General features: G+C 61.1%; 3 protein-coding genes across 6 annotated transcripts in view; 1 reads left to right on the top strand and 2 right to left on the bottom strand.

Annotated features, from left to right (window-relative positions):
- Window positions 1-59: 59 nt before the first annotated feature.
- NIPSNAP1 (nipsnap homolog 1) lies at window positions 60-3336 on the bottom strand. The gene is made up of 10 exons (XM_064392450.1): window positions 3217-3336; window positions 1847-1974; window positions 1687-1732; window positions 1372-1466; window positions 1216-1286; window positions 997-1137; window positions 832-863; window positions 639-733; window positions 473-556; window positions 60-387 (listed from the first exon to the last, which is right to left on the bottom strand). Exons 1-10 carry the CDS (start codon window positions 3297-3299, stop codon window positions 323-325), a joined length of 840 nt encoding a protein of 279 aa, XP_064248520.1. The 5' UTR covers window positions 3300-3336; the 3' UTR covers window positions 60-322.
- A 36-nt stretch (window positions 3337-3372) lies between these two features.
- LOC135282859 (pleckstrin homology domain-containing family A member 4-like) lies at window positions 3373-7015 on the bottom strand. Its single transcript, XM_064393048.1, has 9 exons — window positions 6765-7015; window positions 6249-6316; window positions 5859-5963; window positions 5350-5422; window positions 4724-4821; window positions 4525-4628; window positions 4083-4239; window positions 3712-3811; window positions 3373-3629 (listed from the first exon to the last, which is right to left on the bottom strand). The coding sequence occupies exons 2-9, from the start codon at window positions 6306-6308 to the stop codon at window positions 3373-3375; spliced, it is 954 nt and encodes a 317-aa protein (XP_064249118.1). The 5' UTR covers window positions 6309-6316; window positions 6765-7015.
- Window positions 7016-8671: 1656 nt separating this feature from the next.
- The window catches only part of NF2 (NF2, moesin-ezrin-radixin like (MERLIN) tumor suppressor), a 46687-nt gene continuing 37342 nt past the window's right edge, over window positions 8672-18016 (top strand). For 3 of the 4 annotated variants that reach the window (XM_064393131.1, XM_064393133.1, XM_064393130.1), the window contains exon 1: window positions 8673-8840. In XM_064393131.1, the coding sequence (XP_064249201.1) occupies window positions 8727-8840 (114 nt within the window). In that variant the 5' untranslated portion in view covers window positions 8673-8726. Of the gene's footprint in view, window positions 8841-18016 lie in introns of all 4 variants that reach the window. The other variant, XM_064393132.1, reaches the window with a different exon arrangement.

The raw sequence follows: 18016 nt of genomic DNA, 5'->3' as shown, positions 1-18016 counted from the left end.
GGGGGGGTCACACCAAGCCCCCCCAGTCCCGCCCTCCCCACCCCGAGAGGGGCCCAGGCTTTAGCATATTAAATATTTAATTGGCAGCAAAGGCACCCGCTGGGCTCATCAAGAGCAATTAAGCCCCCCCACCTCCACAGCCCCCCCAGCAGCACCACAGGATGGGGGGCTCCCACCTTCCCCTCCCGGCTCCCAGCCCCCCCAGGGCACCCCAAAATGGGGTGGGGGCAGAGCTGGGGGCCGGGGGGAGCAGAACCCCCCAGCAGGGCCAGGGCAGGGAGCCCCTGGGGGTGCAGGGAGCCCCCCCCGGCACGGCCCCAAATCACTGCAGGGGGGAGATCTTCAGGGGAATCATTATCCGGGATTCCATGGTCCGGATCAGCGGCACTGGGGGAGCAAAGCACACGGAGGTGAGCCCAGGGGGCCCCCCAGCACGGCCAGGGGGTCCCCAAAGCGGGGGGGTCCCACTCACCGGTGTAATAAACGTTCTCATCCCAGCCCCGCTTCCTCCAGGCCGCATTCCTGGTCTCCTCCCGGGACTGCAGGTCCCTGTAGGCTGTGGGGAGAGGACGGGGGGCACCCTGAGCCCCCCAGCGCAGCCCCCAGGCCGGGGGACCCCCGGGGGGACCCCCCCTTACCCCAGAGGTGGTGCACCACGTAGAGCTCCCCGATCTGGGAGAAGAACCCCCCGACTGCCTCCTGGTTCTCCTGGCGGTACTTGATGGCCCGAGCCCTGCACGAGGCAGGGGACACGTGGGGGGCTGCCCCAGGGGTGCCCCCTTCTCCACAGGGAGCTTTTCCCACCCGGGACCCCTCCTTGGGGTGCCTTACCAGTTGTTGCCCCACTCGATCATGGTGCCTGGCTGGAAACAGGGCAGGAAAACCAGTCAGAACCCCCCCAGCTTGGGGTCTCCTCACCCAGGAAGGAGGAATTGGGGAGCTGCCCCCAAAACCGGGGTACACCAGCCTGAAGACCCCCCTGAGGCTGATGCCCACCTTCAGCTTGTAGGTCCTGAGCTCGTAGATGTTGGGTCCCTGGCGGGGCTGGGGCTCGTTCCAGAAGCTGAACTCCAGGAGCAGCTGGTTCCTGCGGGACAGCAGCATGCGGCTCCTCTCCTTGCGGAACTCCAGGTACTCCTGGGGGGCACAGCCCGGCCGGGGGTCAGGCTGGGGTGACACGGGGCCGTGGGGCACGGGGGGCTCGCCCCGGGGTACCTTGTTCTGCCTGAGCTTGTTCATGCAGTCCATGAGCGCCGGGTACCCGCCCGAGAAGCGCCACAGGTGCACTGCAAAGAGGGCTTTGGGGTGGGCAAGGGGAGCAGCGCCCCAAAACCCCAGCAGAGCCCGTGCCCGCGGCAGCAGAGGCCTCACCTGCCTGGTCCTGCTCGCCGTACCACGTGTTCCAGTTGCCCACCAGGTCACAGGGGTAGTCGGGGTCCGAGTGGAGCTTGGGCAGCACCTCCTCTCTGTGGGGGCACACAGGGGGGCACTGGGGAGGGGGGCAGCGCCCCAAAACCCTCCCAGTGCCCCTCTTTGCCCTCCCAAACAGGACCTGGCACAGGCCGGGGGACACATCCATTTCACAGGGAGGGAAACTGAGGCACGGAACAGGGACACAGATCGCTCCAGGAGCCCTCCCAGCCCTGTCAGTCCAGAGCAGCACCCAAAGCCCCTCAGTGTGCTCACGTCAGCTTGTTGTAGGCTTCCAGGCATTCCGGCTTCACGTTGTGGACTGCAGGGACAGGAGAGAGGGGCTGGGAACGGGGCAAGGACCCAGGAGCGGGGTCCCAGCGGTGGGCAGGGGGAGCAGCCCGGCTGCGCTGCCCTCCCCGGCACCAGCACTCACACTGGATCTTGTACAGGTTGCTGGTCTCCTTCTTGGACAGGAGGTTGGAATGGGCGTCCTTGCGGGGATCCACCTTGTGCACGAAGAGGGAGCGGAACCAGCTGCCCTCCACGTCCCGGGAGTACCCCCTGCGGGACAGCGGGGATCACCGGGAACGGCCGGGAATCACCGGGAATGGCCAGGAATGGCCGGGAACAACCGGGAACGGCCGGGAACCACCGGGAACCATTGGGAACCACCGGGAATGGCCAGGAACCACCAGGAACGGCCGCGAATCGCCGGGAATCACCAGGAACGGCCGGGAATGGCCAGCAAAGTGGGATCCAGAGGCCTCACTGCCAGTCCTGCAGGCAGCCGCCCGCACTGCCCAGCTTGCAGGGCACCCCGGGATCCACGGGCTCGGTTCACACCGGGAGCCCTGTGCCCGGTCTGGGCTGGCTCTGTCCCCAGTTCCAGTCTGTCCCCCTGGACCCAGAGGGTCTGTCCGTGCTGCCCAGCAGAGCAGGGACACTGGTGTGGGGGTGTAGGACAAGGGGAGCTCCCCATGGGAGCCCCCCCGGCCGCACTGCAGTGGCAGTGACCCCCCCATGGGCAGGGGACAGCCCCCACAGGACCCCTGTACCCAGGGGCTGCCCCAGAGCTGGTGACCCTTCCACGGGCAAGGGGACAAGGGGACGTGGGGCGATGGGAGCAGCCCCCCAGCCTGTCCCGGGGGCTCCCCACAGCCCCAGCGCGGCTCCGGTGCCCGGAGAAGGTCGGGCAGTGGCGGGGGGGGAACGGGGCCCCTCGGCCCCGGGTCCGAGCTGCGGCCAGACCTTTGTCCCCAGAGAGGCAACGACCGTGGGGCCGCTCCGGGGGCCGCCCGCCGGCTCCGGGAGGGCAGCGGGGTGCGGGGAGGGCTCGGGGGTCCCCGCCCGGGGGGATGCGGGGAGCGGGGGGATGCGGGGTGCAGGGGGGGATCAGGAAGCCCAGGGGAGCGGGGTGCGGGGGTCCCCTCCCGGGGGGATGCGGGGCCAGGGTGGGGCTCAGGGGTCTCAGAGGGGGATGGGGTGTCCCGGCCCGGGGGATGCGGGGTCCGGGGAATGGGAGGGCTCAGCGCAGCGGGATGCGGGGGATGCGGAGAGCGGGGAAGATCCGGGCCTCAAGGGCTCAGGATGGGGTCTCCACCCGGGGGGATGCGGGGAGCAGGAGGGATGCGGGGTCCGGGGGAGCCGCAGGGCGCGGGGGGAGGAGGATGCGGGGTGTCCCCGCCGGGGGAGCGGGGTGGCCGCGCAGTCCGCAGGAGGATGAGGGATCCGGGGATGCCGCGGTGGGGGGGGGGCTCTCAGGGCGGGGGTTCCGGGGCTCCCCGCCCGGGGGTCCCCACTCACCGCGCGCCCCGCGGGGCCGCGCCCGCGCCCCCGCCCCGCAGCCGCCGCAGCGCCGCGCTCCCGCCGCGCGCTCCCGCCGCCATCTTCCGCACCGCGGCGGGGCCGCGCGCCGCGCGTGCCCGCCGCGCCCCGCCCCCTCGGGCCCGCCCCGCCCCCTCAGAAGCTGGCCTGCAGCAGCGTGATTCTGATTGGCCGCCCGGCCACACCTTCGCGCGCCCGGCCACGCCCCCCCGCCCCCTCCCGCCGCCGCCGCGACGCCTCATTGGATGCCGCAGCGGGGGCGGTGCCCGCGGGTTCGGCGGCGCTCGACAGCCGATCAGAAGAGGCGGTTGGAGAGGCCGGTGGCTGATTGGTCCCGATGTCTCGCTCCGGCGGCTCTGCTCCAGGGGGGCGGGGCTTCCTCGGGCTGCGCGCTGGGGAGGCGGGGCCAGAATGGGCGGGGCCGCTCGGCCGAGGGGCGGGGCCGGGGCGGGGCCGGGGCGGGGCCGGGCTCACCTGCGGGCTCGGGCTCGGGGGGTCCCCGCGGTCCCCCCGGTGTGTCCCCAGCCCCGGGGGGACATCCCCGCGCCGGGGGCTCCTCCTGGGCTTGGGGCACCTGCGGGAGGGCACAGGGAGCGCTGCTCGGGCGGATCCAGGGCCGCTCCTGCCGCAAACTGCCCTGTGCCCCAGCCCCCCACAGCCCGATAGCCCCCCCTCTGCCCCACAGCCCCCCCATTTTGCCCCATAACCCCCTTCCACCTCTGAGTCCCCCCGCTCTGCCCCAAACCCCCCCTCACCACACGGATCTGCACCACAACCACCCCAGTACTTGCTCCCTCTCATATTTCCCCCATTTCAGTTTTCTCCCCTCTCCCCCCAGACCTCACCTCGCTGTGGGGCAGTGCAGGGACTGGGGGGCAGCAAGGAGGGGGCACGGCTGTGCCCCCGAGCCCCTCTCCCGGGGAGTGCGAGGGCAGGGGGGGCGAGGGAGGATCCGCACCCCGGCGTTCCTGCAGCGCCGGCTGGGAGAGCGACGGGGCCGAGCTGGGAAGGAGGAGAAAACAGGAGTTAAAGGGTTAACCGCCCGCAAAACCCCGCCAAATGCTCTGTGACCCCCAGAAACCCTCTGTGCCCCCCTCCCCAGATTCCCCAAAACCTCTCTGTCCCTCTCCAACCTCCTCCTGCCGCCTGCGACCCCCCAGACCCCTCCGAACCCAGCCCTTCTCTGTGTCCCCACCATGGACCCAGGCCCCCGTGCCCCCCGAGCCCCCCGAGCCCCGCTCACCCGGGCAGGGCCGATGCCCCCCGAGCCCCCCGAGCCCCGCTCACCCGGGCAGGGCCGATGCCCCCCGGCGCAGGGCACGGACCCAGGCGCGCAGCTCCTCAGCGCTCTCGGCCCCCAGGCAGTACGTTCGCATCCCGGCGTGCTCAGCCTGCGAACGGGGAGCCGTGCTGGACCGGGCTCAGGTGCCGGGGTTCCCCCCCGCGGGGCACCCCCGATCCGCGGGCCCAGGCAGCCGGGGCTGACCGTGAAGAGGAACCGGGGGGCGCGGGGCGCGGCGGGCAGCACGCGGATCTCGTAGCCGGGCAGGGGGAGGCCGCCCCGCACTTGCTGCTCGCTGCTGTCTGGGGGCAGAGGAAGCTCATAAGGGGGGCACCAGAGCCCCCATCTGCACCCCCAGATCTCCAGTACCACCAGGGGGGTGTCAGGGACCTCCTGTGATGCCCCCAAACCTCCTCGGAGCCCCCCAGACCTTGGAACCCGACCAAGGACTCTTCAAGCCCCCAGGGACCCCCAATCCTGGGGAATCCCTGATCCACCCAGGGACCCCCAATCCCCAGGAATTCCCAATGCTCCAGAGACCCCCAATCCCCGAGGGATCCCTGACTCCCCCAGAGACCCCCAAATACCCCAGGGAGCCTTGATCCCACCGGGATCTCAGACTGCCCCAGGACCCCAAACACCCCAGGGAGCCCCAGTCCCCCGGGATTCCTGGTCCTCCAAGGACTGCCCAACACCCCAGGAGCCCTGAGCCCCCCCAGTGACCCAGGGACACGCCGGGATCGCTGACCCCTTCCCCCAGGGATGCCAGGTCATCCCAGCCCCCTGACCCCCAGGCCCCCCGGGTGTCCCCAGCCCCCGTGCCCCCTCACCCCGGTAGTAGTAGAGGCAGAGATCCACCAGTACGAACCAGCGGCGCTTCCAGAGCCGCAGCCCCGAGCTGTCCTGAGAAGCAGGGGGGGGGAAGGGGGGCTGATCCCCCACAGCCCATCCCCCCCAGGGACCCTCTGCTGCCCCAGACCCCTCAATCCCTTCCGATTCCCCCAAACCCCATAACCCCCGGCACCCTCTTCCACCCCAGACTGCATAACCGCCCCACACTGCCCGGTCTGACCATGTGTCTCTGATCTCCCCAGACCCCCAAACCCCATAACCCTCCCTCACCACCCCCTGACCCCCCACAACTCCCTCTGATCCCCCCCAAGCCCCACATCCACCCCCATGACCCCCTGACACTCCAAACCCTCCTAACCCCTACACCCCCTCCAGCTCCTCCCCACCGCCCCAGGTACCCCCAAAACCCACAAACCCCCCAGAATCCCGCACCTCAAACCCCACACAGCCCCTGAGCCCCCTCCCCAGCCCTCCCCCCCCTCCTCACCTGCTTGTGCAGCCAGCCCTGCATGGCGGGGGGGGTGCGGGGGTCCCTCCGCAGCGCCTGCTCCCTCTTCCCAAAGGCGTGGACCCTCGGCACGGGCCGGCAGGGCTGGGCAGGGGGGTCACCCATGGGGGGGCCACGGAAGCGCCCCCCAGAAGCCCCATAGCCCCTCTACCCCAATTTATCTTTGTAGCCCACAATGCCCCTCCAGCTGCCCAGAGCTCCCCCCTTGTGCCCCATGATTCCCTGTGGATTCCTGGGCTCCCCCAATGCTCCACATGCCCCCCTAGAGATCCCTCACGTGCCCAGGGTTCCCCAAACTCCCCCCAACCCCTACAACCCCCCACACCCCCCGTGGTTCCCCAGTTTCCCCCTCGCGTCCCCTCTGCCCACCTGGGTGCGGGGGCCAGCTGGGGCGGGGTCCCGGCGGGCGGGCTCGTCGCTTTCTGCCATGGGGGGTCCTGCGGAGGCAGCGGGGGCCGGGGGGGTCCCCATCAATGTCCCCATTGTCCCCGCGGGGACAGAGGCCCCGTTCTTCCCGCTGCGGGGGCGGGGGCTGCTCCCGGACGCCTGGGTCCCCCCGGGGGTGTCGGGGGCGCTTCTCGGCTCCCGCTGCTCCCCTCCCCCTCCTGCTCCTGCCCCGTCCCCCTCTGCTGGTCCCGGTTCCCATCCCAGTAACCCTGAACTGGTCCCGGTTCCCATCCCAGTAACCCTGAACTGGTCCCGGTCCCTCCTGTGCTGGACTCAGTTTCCATCCCTGTAACTCGGAGCGGGTCCCAGTTTCTGTTTCGTTCCCCCGTGCTCGTCCCGTTGTCCCACACCGATCGGGGTGGCGGTCCCGTCCCCTTGCGCTGGTGACGGGTCCCGGCCACCGCCCCATCACCCCAGCGACGGTCCCGGCTCCATTACCGCGGCTGCTGCTGCTCCCGGCACCGTCCGGTGTCCCGCTGCTGGGGCCAGTCCCGTCCCGTTGCGCCGCGCTGGTCCCGGTCCCGGTCCCAGTCCCAGTCCCGGTCTCGGTGCTGGTCCCAGCCGCAGTCCCGGTCCCAATCCCAGTCCCGGTGTCCCAGCCGCAGTCCCGGTCCAGGTCCCGGTCCCAATCCCGGTGTCCCAGCCGCAGTCCCGGTCCAGGTCCCGGTCCCAGGGGCAGTCCCGGTGTCTCAGCCGGAGTCCCGATCCCAATCCCGGTTCCGGTCTCGGTGTCCCAGCCGCAGTCCCGATCCCAATCCCGGTCCCGGTGTCCCAGGGGCAGTCCCGGTCCCGGTCCCAGTCCCAGGGGCAGTCCCGGTCCTGTCCCGTGCCCCGCCCGCCCCGGGCGCTGGTCCCAGTCTCTGCCGCCACCCACGAGCCCGGACACGCGGGTGCCCCCGGGACCGCGTGGGTCCCCTCGCCACGGCAACCACCGAGGACACCCCGTGTCCCCCGGGAACCCCGTCCTGCGGGGACACCCACGGCACTGGGGACGCCCACAGCACTGGGGACACCCGTGACACGGGCTCACGGTACCTCAAGGACCTCACGGACCCACAAACCCCTCACATCTCAGAGGTCCCTGACACCCCAAGGGTCCTTACACCCCACGGACACACCCCCGGACACCCCACGGGCTCCTGGCACTTCAGGGACCCTGGACATCCCGGGGACCCCGGACCTCCCACAGACCCTGGACTCCGCAGTGACCGCGGGGACCCCCCTGACCCTCCAGAGAGCCCGGATTCCCCACGGACCTCACAGAGACTCCGGACATCGCCGAATCCCGAACACGCCGCGGACCCCTGACACCGCACGGGCCCCGGACACGCCAGGGTCCCCTGACACCCTCCCGTGTCCCCGTGTCTCCGTGTCCCGGTGTCCCCCGTGTCCCGGTGTCCCCATGTGTCCTGTGTCTCCCGTGTCCCCCATGTCCCGGTGTCTCGGTTTCCCGGTGTCCCCCGTGTGCCCCATGCCGGGTCCCGGTGTCCCCGTGTGCCCTGTGTGTCCCGTGTCCAGGTGTCCCGGTGTCCCAGTGTCCCGTTGTCCGGGTGTCCCGGTGTCCCGTGTCCCCATGTGCCCTGTGTGTGCCGGTATCCCCATGTCCCGGTGTCCCGTGTCCCCACGCCGGGTCCCGGTGTCCCCATGTGCCCTGTGTGTCCCGTGTCTCCGTGTCCCCATGTTCCCCACGCCGGGTCCCGGTGTCCCCATGTGCCCTGTGTGTCCCGTGTCTCCATGTCCCGTGTCCCCACGCCGGGTCCCGGTGTCCCCATGTGCCCTGTGTGTCCCGTGTCTCCGTGTCCCCATGTCCCCCACGCCGGGTCCCGGTGTCCCCATGTCCCGGTGTCCCCGTATCCCGGTGTCCCCCTGTGTCCCCCGTGTCCCCGTGTCCCGGTGTCCCTCACGCCGGGTCCCGGTGGGCCCGTGTGCCCTGTGTCCCCCGTGTCCCCGTGTCCCCCCTCCGTGTCCCCGTGTCCCCGTGTCCCCATGTCCCCGTGTCCCCGTGTCCCCGTGTCCCCCTGTCCCCGTGTCCCCGTGTCCCCGTGTCCCCCCTCCGTGTCCCCGTGTCCCCCGTGTCCCGGTGTCCCCCTGTCCCCGTGTCCCGGTTCTCGTCCCCGCGAGCAGAGCGCTCCGCCCGCCGCCAGGGGGCGACACGGCCACGCCCAATCGCTTCCTCACACCGCTCTTAACGGCCCCGCCTCACCCCGCCCCTTCTCTTGAGCGGCGTCCCGCGTACCCAATCACAGACGCCTCTGCTCCCGCTTCTCCAGCACACCCCTTTCTATTGGCTGCAGGGTGCAGCGGGGGCGGGCGCACGGCGCGGCGCGGCCAATGGCACGGCGGAGGGGGCGGGGCCAGGCCGCCATGGCGCCGCCGCCGCGCTGACCGCGCTGCGCCGCCATGGCCGGGGCCATCGCGTCCCGCATGAGCTTCAGCTCCCTCAAGCGCAAGCAGCCCAAGACCTTCACCGTGCGCATCGCCACCATGGACGCCGAGATGGAGTTCAGCTGCGAGGTGACGGCCCGCGCGGGCGCGGGTCCCGCTGAGGGGACGGGCCGCAGCCCCCCCAGCCCTGAGGGGCCCGGAGCCCCTCACGGTCCCCCCACCCTCCGCCGGTTCCCGGGTCTGCCCGGGGCCAGCAGCGCCACAGCCCTGTTTTGGTTATAAATCGGCGTTGTCCTGGTGTGATTTTGGTTATAATTGCGCTTTATTCTGGTTATAATTCGGCTTTTTTTTGGGTTGTAATTCACCTTTACTTTGGTTATAGATCGGTGTAATTTGGCTTTACTTTGGTTATAACTTGGTTTTGTTTTGGTTGTAATTCGGTGTTATTGTGTGTGTAATTCAGTTGTAGCCTGGTTTAGTTTGGCTTTATTTTTGTTATCATTAGTCCTTCTCGTGTGTATAATTCAGCACTGTTTTGGTCATAAATTGGCTTTTTTTTCTGGGTATAATTTGGCTTTATCCTGAGTATAATTTGGCATTATTCTGGTTATAATTCATCCTATATTTTGCTTATGATTCAGCTTTATTCTGGCAATAATTCATCTTCACTTCAGGTGTAATTTAGCTTTATTTGGGTTATAATTTGGCTGCATTCTGTTTATAATTCAGTCTCATTCTGGGTGCAATTTGGCATTATTCTGCTTATAATTCATCTTATACTTTGGCTATAATTCAGCTTCATTCTGGGTATGATTCAGTTTAATCCTGGTTATAATTCAGCTTTATTCTCATTACAACCCAGCTCACTTTGGGCTCTGATCCAGTGCTGTCCTGCCACCCCAGCCCAAGTCACCACTGCACTGTGGCTGTCACAGGGCCTGAGGAATCTCAGTGCCAAGCCTTGAATCCACAGGAATCCAACTCCCAAGTGCTCCACAAACGCCCAGGAACAGAATTTTGGCATTTCCCTGAGCTCTTAGCTCACCATGGGGCTGAGGGTGCTCAGGGGCGTTTGGTCTGGCTTGTCTGTGGTAATTTCCCTTTTTGGGGCCCTTGGAACTTGTAAAAGCTTCTCCCAGGGCGTTGCTGCCAAACCCTGGGCTCTGCTCTGCTTTTCCAGCTGATCCAGAGGGCTTGGCCACACAAACACTGAAACCCAGTCCAGCCTCTGTGTGTAATAGTTTATATTTCTTTATCCTGACCCAAACCTGAGGGGCTCCCGGGGCCCATCTGCCAAGGGGAGTTTGTCATCACTGATTTCCCTGCTCTGGAAATCTGCTCTCAGCCCTGAAGAGCTTCCTGCTTTTCCTGGGGATGGAGGATTTGCTCTGGGCAGCCGCGTGAGCTTCCCGCTTCCAGCAGAGTGTGAATGTCCTGCCTCTGGGTTTGTTGCTTTCCCGAGGCTGCGGCAATAGCTATGAAGTAAATAATTGTGAGTTTCAGTGCCGTGTCCGGGTGTCACTTCCCGCTGGGATCGGGGGCTTTGTGCAGCCCTGAGGCAGCACTCCCGTGGGATTTGGCTGTGGGGCTGCTCCATCTCCAGCTGGCTTTTCTGGGAGGATCCTGCCAAAGGAACTTGTTGCTGCAGAGAGGCTCCTGCAGCTGGAAGGAGCTCAGAGCTGCTGAGGGCTCCTGGTGTTGGAGCTGGTGCTGGGGGATGCAGAGGGAACTCAGGCCTCATCCTTCAGCGTGGAATATTGGAGCAGGGGGTGGATGGATGGATGGATGGATGGATGGATGGATGGATGGATGGATGGATGGATGGATGGATGGATGGATGGATGGATGGATGGATGGAGGTGGGTGATGGGGCTGTTTCACTCCTTGCAGGTGAGGAGTCAGTTTTTATGAAATCATGGAATGGTTTGGCTAGGAAGGGACCTTAAAGCCCATCCAGTGCCACCCCTGCCATGGCAGGAACACCTTCACTATCCCAGGCTGCTCCAAGCCCCAGTGTCCAGCCTGGCCTCAGGTACTGCCAGGGATCCAGGGGCAGCCACAGCTGCTCTGGGCACCCTGTGCCAGGGCCTGCCCACCCTCCCAGGGAACAATTCCTAATTCCCAATATCCCATCCATCCCTGCCCTCTGGCAGTGGGAGCCATTCCCTGTGTCCTGTCCCTCCAGCCCTTGTCCCCAGTCCCTCTCCAGCTCTCCTGGAGCCCCTTCAGGCCCTGCAAGGGGCTCTGAGCTCTCCCTGGAGCCTTCTCCTCTCCAGCTGAGCACCCCCAGCTCTCCAGCCTGGCCCCAGTCCCTGGAGCTGGATCTCTGTCCCAGTTTTTGTGCTGCACTTGGGAGGCTCTGGGAAAGCTCCTCGTTGTGCTGACTGCAGAATGATCCGTGGGACGGGGGCTCAGACACACCTCCAGTGGCTGGGGTGGGAAGGTGGCCCTGGGAAGGGCTTGGCTTGCTCTACACCCATGGTGAGCCCTGGAGCCTGGAGTGGAGTTTGTGCCCTCCTGAGGGGCAGTGGCATGGCAGAGTTGATTTTTGGGACAGACCATGCTCCTCCCTGAAGGAACCCGCCCCTATCCCAAAGTTTGCCAGAAGAGTGAGCAGTACTGTTTACCCAGCTGTCTGTGTGCTTTGAGGTGCCTTTGGCCAGGAAGGAGGGGGAATTCTGCCTCACAAACGCTTGAGAGTTTCAGTGGAAGGAGGTGCAGTGGGAATCCTGTGATTTGGGGGCTCCTCAGATGTGTTTTTGTGGCCTGTGAGTGGCACCTCATGCTGACAGGGACAGAGAGTTGCTGCTCTGTTGGATGTCTGGGGTTGGTCTTCCATGATCCCTGGGGGTTCCTCCCAGCTCAGGACATTCCATGACCCAGCTGTAGCTGCTGGAGACTCACCTTCTTTCTCAGTGCTAATTTTTCAGTCTGCTCCCTAGCAATCCCCAGCTGTGCATTTTAAGGGATTAAACCTGCTTTGCATCTGTTTATTCTACAGTTGATGTCTCTAAATTGAGCCTAAATCTAAAATAATTCCTAGAAATGAAATCTTAATATTTCTAACACGGCGATGGAGATTAATAATCACGGTTGGGGTTTCACTTTAAAGACTTCAAATTTGTTTGGGGAAATCTTGGAGGCACGAAGCGAGTGTCTTCCTTTTGTTACTTCCATCTCGGAGGTTTGAGCTGTACCTAATTAATTGATAACATCTGGAGGAAGGGAAGACATTTGCATAGCTCTTGAATCCCTGTGCTAAAGCATCCCCAGCTGCTGCCTCACCTTCCTGAGAGCCTTGGACAGCCATGGGAAGCCTCTTCCCTGTGAGGCTGGTGAGGCCCTGGCACAGGGTGCCCAGAGCAGCTGTGGCTGCCCCTGGATCCCTGGCAGTGCCCAAGGCCAGGCTGGAGAGGCTTGGAGCAGCCTGGGATACTGGAAGATATCCCTGTCCAAGGCAGGGAGGTGGAACAAGGTGGGCTTTCAGACCCTTGTGACCCAAACCACTCCATGAGTTACTCAGCAATGAAAACCCCGTGGTGTTTTTGGGTGTACATCCAAAGCACTGTTTATGCCACCTCTGGTGGGATGGCAGAGGGTGGAGCAGCCAGTGTCAGCTTGGTCTCCCCACCTGCCATGTGCAGTTTTTTCCCTCTCAGAACCAAGTTCCCTGGCTGGTGGGAGAATCCCTCCATCTTTCTTTTGGTCTCCTGGCTGTCTTTGCCAATTTCTTCCTCTTGCAGCGCTCAGCCCTGTTAGTGTCTCTCCATCTCACAGCCACGGCCCATTTTCCAAAGGCTTTGTTTTTCCCTTTCTGTTGTGTTGTGATTTTGGGCTTGAATCCTGCAGGGATGGTCACTCCATCAAGGTGCAGCTCACTGCCCAGCTGCTTCCCAACCTTTATCTTTTGGTGTCTTAAAAAAGAATTGGAAAAGCTTTACAGCCAGCCCAGAGAAACAGCTTAAGTGTTCAAGCAGCGACAAGAGCAGGTTTGTGCTGATGTATTTGCTGGTCTAAACATGCATCCAGTTATTGCTTCAGTGCTTAAGCTGTTCCTCTCTGTCCAGAGGATAATCCTGGTTGGAAGGGATCTTGATTTTAGCCCAGTGTCCCACTCAGTGCAGGGCCAGTTGGATGTAAAGCCCTTGTAAGTAGAAGAGTCCTGATTTCGGCCACGTGTGGCCGAGTGCTGTCCCTTTGTCACCAGACACAGGGACTTGTGTAGCTGAGCTGCAAAGCTCATCTTCTGGAACAGGAACAACCACGGATTTGGTGGTGGAAATCTGGGTGGAAATGAGTTTTTGAGGAAGAGCTGGTGCAGTAAATCCGAGCTGAGTTTTGAGCTGTGTCCAGTCACTGCACCAAAATGAAAAGGCAGGAGGAGGAAATCAGGGAGCGGAATGCCCTTGGCTTCCTTCTGCATTGCAGGATACTTGGAAGGGGTTTATAAAGGTCCATACATTCCCAGTTTCAGGCAGCAGGGTGCTGGTGGGAACAGTGACCTCTTCATGCTACAAAGTTTCTGTGAGTGGACACAAACTTAACAGGAAAAGAGCAGTCTGTGTGCAGGAGCAGCTGTTTAAAAAAGCCGAGAGAAATAATCCCCCTCAGCTACAACTTGATCCCAAATAAATTGTTGGGATACCAGCTGTCAGGTCCGTGTTTCGTTCCTCCATGTGCCTCTGTGTCCTGGTCTTGTGCCAGCGCTCAGGAGCACGTGCTGCTCTCTCTGAATCTGAGACACAGCAGGTAAGGGCTTTTTCCTCACTCATGTCTTGGAGGGGTTTATTCCCCAAAACCTCAGAATTTCTGATTCACAACAGTGACATTTGGGAGTTGGTGTTTTGGAGGTGTTTTCCTTGGTGCAGTTCATTCCCTTAAGTTGTGCTTGTGACTTGTGGACATGGATCCTCTTTGGCTTTGTTGCCTCACCCTGCACCTGAAAAGTTTTCTGGATCCCCTGCTCCCATCACAGCCTCTTCCAAGCCAGTAGGGAACTCCTGTTGCTTCTCTCCAAAGACTGTTCAAAACTGCTGTCAATCCCCAGACTCTGTTAATTAATCCAGAGATGTGTTGATGCAGAGGGGAAGGAGGGTGGGCATTTGGGACAGTAAACCTTTCTCTTTTGGTGTGTAGACTCCAGTTTTGATGCTCTTTAATACCTTTTTTTTTTTCTTTGTACAGGCAGTGTCTTTCAAGTAGGTGGTTTTTGAAATTAAAGGTACTTGAACAGGGAAGCAGCCCTGGGAATAATCTTCTTGAAGCTGGGAGGCAACACTGGTAGGGAATGACAGAGCCCTGGAAATGGGAAGAGAGGCATTTAGGGTGGCATCACCCCGAGGTGAGCCACTGGCTGCCCTCCCAGCCTGGCTGAGCTGTCTGTGTTCTGAGGCTCATCAGAGCGGGTCAGGCTGGGCTGCAGCACCCTGTGGCCATCAGCAATCAGCTCCTGCATGGAGGGAAGGCCTGGGGCTGTCCCTTCTGGGCCAGGGAGCAGGGTTGTGCTGCACATGTGTAAGTGCAGCACGGAGACAGCTCTGTGCATCCTCAGCAGAGCTCCCTGCAGGATCCAAACCCTCCTTTTGTCCTCTTGGAGCTTCTTGCTCTGCACTGAGCTGCTGCTTGACCCTGTAACTTCATCTGTGTGAGCCCAACTTACAGGGTGAGGTGAGACTTCAGGACAGGAAATCATGGAATGATTTGGGTTGGAAGGGACCTTAGAGCACCTCCAGTTCCATCTTCTACCATGGGTAGGGACACCTTCCAGCATCCCAGGGTGCTCCAAGCCTCATCCAGCCTGGCCTTGGACATTGCCAGGGATCCAGCCACAGCTTCAATCTGTGCTTACAGAGAACAATTCCTCATCAATATCCCATCCATCTTTCTTTTGGTCTCCTGGGTGTCTTTGCCCAAACCATTCCAATATTCCTCTGGCAGTGGGAAGCCATTCCCTGTGTCCTGTCCCTCCATGCCTTGTCCCCAGTCCCTCTCCAGCTCTCCTGGAACCTCTTCAGGCCCTGCAAGGGGCTCTGAGGTGTCCCTGGAACCTTCTCCTCTCCAGGTGAGCACCCCCAGCTCTCCCAGAGAGAGAGGCTCCAGCCCTTGGAGCATCTCCGTGGCCTCCTCTGGACTGGCTCCAGCAGCTCCAGGTCCCTTCGGTGCTGGGACCCCGGATCTGGAGGCAGCTCTACAGGTGAGGTCTCACCTGAGCAGGGCAGAGGGCACATTGTCACCGGTTGTTGTCCCCTGCCCCTCCCCTGGCTGTCTGTCCCCGGCGTTGCCGCTCCGTCTCTGTCTCGGGCAGACACCACGGAACGTGCTTGGCTGCACCATCTGCATCCTCACGCCTGGGCGCGTTTTTGGCCTCCTCGGTGGTTAACAGAAATAGGTTTTAATTAAAAGCTCATTATCGAGTTGTCGTGTAGCATTAGTAAATAAAAATAACTTTTACAGCCCAGCCCTGTGACTCAGTAAGTGGCAATTGAAAATATTTGACATCACTTTATTTAAAACAAAATTGACGAATATTACACTTTTGATTCCCTGTTTGCTCCAAATGGGCTTTAAATCTAAATAAATGGTTGTCTGTGGCACTGTGGTTATCATTCAGGTCCAGAAGGAGAAATAAGTGTGGTCTGCAGTCTCAAAATCAGCTCCATTTCAGTTGTAAACTGTTGCGGCTGGGTGGTTTGGGCATCTCCTGTGGGATGGGGGTTTGGAGTAGCTACAGCCTACATCCATTTCCTCATTCCCAGGTTGTTAGTGGAGGGATGCTCTGCTCAAGCCCAGCTCTCTCCCTTTTGCCCTCTCCATCCCTGTTTCAGTGGTGTCGTGTTTTCTCCTTAAGTTTTTGATCCTAAACAGGAATAACTTCACTCTGAGCACTTTTTCCTGGGGCTTGGTCCCCTTTTCCCAGCAGTCCTTTGGCTGTTGTGTCACAGTAGGGACTCTTGCCTCTGTTTACATCCCTAGCATAGAGCTAACACCTAATAAAATTATCTGCAAAGCAAAAAGCCATTTTCTGTGTTATTTACGGGTAAATTGGTGCAGTAAAAGACTCTGTAAATGTGAGTCATTTCTGCAAGGTCGTGCCTTAACCTTGTTCCATGGGTGGGTGTGCAGAGGCCGCTGCTCTGGGTTTCCTGGGAAGCAGCTGAGCCTTGGTATCCTCTGCTCACTTTTTTGTGCCCTTATTGTCCACCCTGATCCCTGGAAGAGCTGAAGCTCCACGGGTTTGTGTTTATGATGAGGAGGTGAGATCTTCATCTGTGCCCCCTGAGCAGAGCCAGGTTCTGTCCCCTGGACTTTGGGCACCTCCCTGTTATCCCAGGAGAGCCTGTTGTGTGAGGAACCTAAATATTAAATTAAACCCATCCTTCTTACCTCCCCTTTACCGCATTTGACATTGTTGGAAGAAAAGCATCAAACTGATAATGTTTTGGGAATCTCTTTTCTGTGTAGACCCCTCGCTCAACCCTCTCTGTGCAGGATGGTTGCACCCTCTTGTCCCTTGCTGCCCATTTTTTAGAATTGTGGAGTGGAAGGGAGCCACAGGATCGCCCAGCCCAGCCCCTGTCCCTGCCCAGACCCCCAACAACCCCACCCTGTCCATCCCTGGCAGCGCTGTCCAAAGGCTCCTGGAGCTCTGGCAGCCTCGGGGCCGTGCCCATTCCCTGGGGAGCCTGGGCAGTGCCAGCACCCTCTGGGGGAAGAGCCTTGCCCTGAGCTCCAGCCTAAACTTTCCAACACAGTTCTGTTCCTTGGCTTGCCCTCCCTCCTTGTCACCCCTGATGAGAGGACCAGACAACCCTTCTGCTCGTTTTTGGATCTGCTTTATCGAGTGGGGAGCTGAGGAACAGTTGTGAAACTTGACAGAGAGGTTATGCTCCGAAATAAATCGCGCAGTTGCCTGCGAGTTGGAAATGACTCCCGGTGCAGGTTAATAAATAATGCAAACCCTGTTAATAGATGCCAAATGCGCCGTCTCCGCCGGAGAAAAAGATGATGCCAATAATCTGGGCTGGAAATACTCCGTTCTAGCCACTGGCTGGAGAGTTTTAGTGTTTAGTGCTGCTAATTTAAAATGTTTTGCTGATAGATTGTAACCACTGTGTACTTGGTAAAGAACACAAACGGCTCTGTGGAGTAACAGCCTGTTTATAACACACCTCATTCCCCTGTCCCTACCGCGGCTCCTGAATCCCTGCAGCCACCCGTGCTGTGATCCTGCTAATGGGAAAGGAGCTGCAAATGTCAGAGGTGATGCCTGCAGCACGGGGAGGATGCTGGAGTGACGCATCCCTCTCTGTCCTGACGGTCACATTGAGGTTATCATGATGTAGCGTTTTGCTGGGAGATGGAGCTTTGTTACAGCATCGTGCCAGCCACCCCAGCATACGGCTGGGGAGGTTTTTTTCACCTCTGAGCTCCTTCGTTTTGTTTTCAGGAGCTCAGAATGGCTTGTAAAATCATCTTTGTGCTTCAGGTGTCACTTGAGTGCCGTGCAGGGAATGGTGTGACGGACACAGAGTGGATGGGAACGGCCAGCCTGTCCTGGCTGTCCCCCAGGCTCTCTGGACAGCAGCTCTGTCCATCCCCTCATGCCCTGCAGGAGCTTTTTATCTAGCAGTTTACAACCACAGAATGTGGCAGTTAATGATACAAAGCCTGTGAAGTATGGGTGAGGAGGGCTGAGGTCCTGCATGTCTGTAAAGCAGTTGGGTTCAGCTGTCAAAAGATGCCACTTGCATGCAGATGGTTATTTTAAGTACCGAGGTGTGGAGGGAAATCATGTCTGTTGGAATAAAGGTGGCTGCTGATCATTGATATATTTAATGAAGGTAATTCAGCGCAGCTGGGGAGGATGTGTGCTCTGTTATGGCTGGAGTCTTGAGCATTGTGCAAGAATGTTAAATGTCTCTTCCTGCCACCACAGAAACGCGTGGTGACAAAGCGCTGGTGTAAAATGCAGCAGCAGAAGCCTCGCTTAAAATACAGTCCCTTAAAGAGGGGCTCGTAAAAAAAGGAGAGAGAGCTTTTAATGCAGGCAAATAGTGATAGGGGAAGGGGGAATGGTTTTAAACTAAAAGAGGAAAGATTTAGGTTAGGTGTCAGGAAGAAATCCAGCTGTGAGACCCTGGCATGGGCTGTGCAGAGCAGCTGTGGCTGCCCCTGGGTCCCTGGCAGTGTCCAAGGCCAGGTTGGACAGGTTTGGAGCAGCCTGGGACAGTGGAAGGTGTCCCTGCCCATGGCACTGGGTGGTCTTTAAGGTCCCTTCCCACCCAAACCATTCCAAATTCCCATCA

The sequence above is a fragment of the Passer domesticus genome, chromosome 17, assembly GCF_036417665.1.
Source record: "Passer domesticus isolate bPasDom1 chromosome 17, bPasDom1.hap1, whole genome shotgun sequence".
In the NCBI taxonomy this organism is placed as follows: domain Eukaryota; kingdom Metazoa; phylum Chordata; class Aves; order Passeriformes; family Passeridae; genus Passer; species Passer domesticus.
The sequence above is the reverse complement of the archived record's forward strand: the minus strand, read 5'-3'. Positions and strand labels throughout refer to the sequence as shown.

What these genes read in the sequence shown, in the direction of transcription:
- NIPSNAP1 (XM_064392450.1), bottom strand. Translation starts at nt 3,299, where the DNA reads ATGGCGGCGGGAGCGCGCGGCGGGAGCGCGGCGCTGCGGCGGCTGCGG. An exon ending in TCAGGACCTACAAGCTGAAG is followed by an intron (nt 864 to 996) that starts GTGGGCATCAGC and finishes CCCTGTTTCCAG; the next exon opens with CCAGGCACCATGATCGAGTG. An exon ending in ATCGAGTGGGGCAACAACTG is followed by an intron (nt 734 to 831) that starts GTAAGGCACCCC and finishes TGCCTCGTGCAG; the next exon opens with GGCTCGGGCCATCAAGTACC.
- LOC135282859 (XM_064393048.1), bottom strand. Translation starts at nt 6,308, where the DNA reads ATGGCAGAAAGCGACGAGCCCGCCCGCCGGGACCCCGCCCCAGCTGGC. An exon ending in CTGCCTCTACTACTACCGGG is followed by an intron (nt 4,822 to 5,349) that starts GTGAGGGGGCAC and finishes CTCTGCCCCCAG; the next exon opens with ACAGCAGCGAGCAGCAAGTG. An exon ending in CTGCACTGCCCCACAGCGAG is followed by an intron (nt 3,812 to 4,082) that starts GTGAGGTCTGGG and finishes GCCCTCCCGCAG; the next exon opens with GTGCCCCAAGCCCAGGAGGA.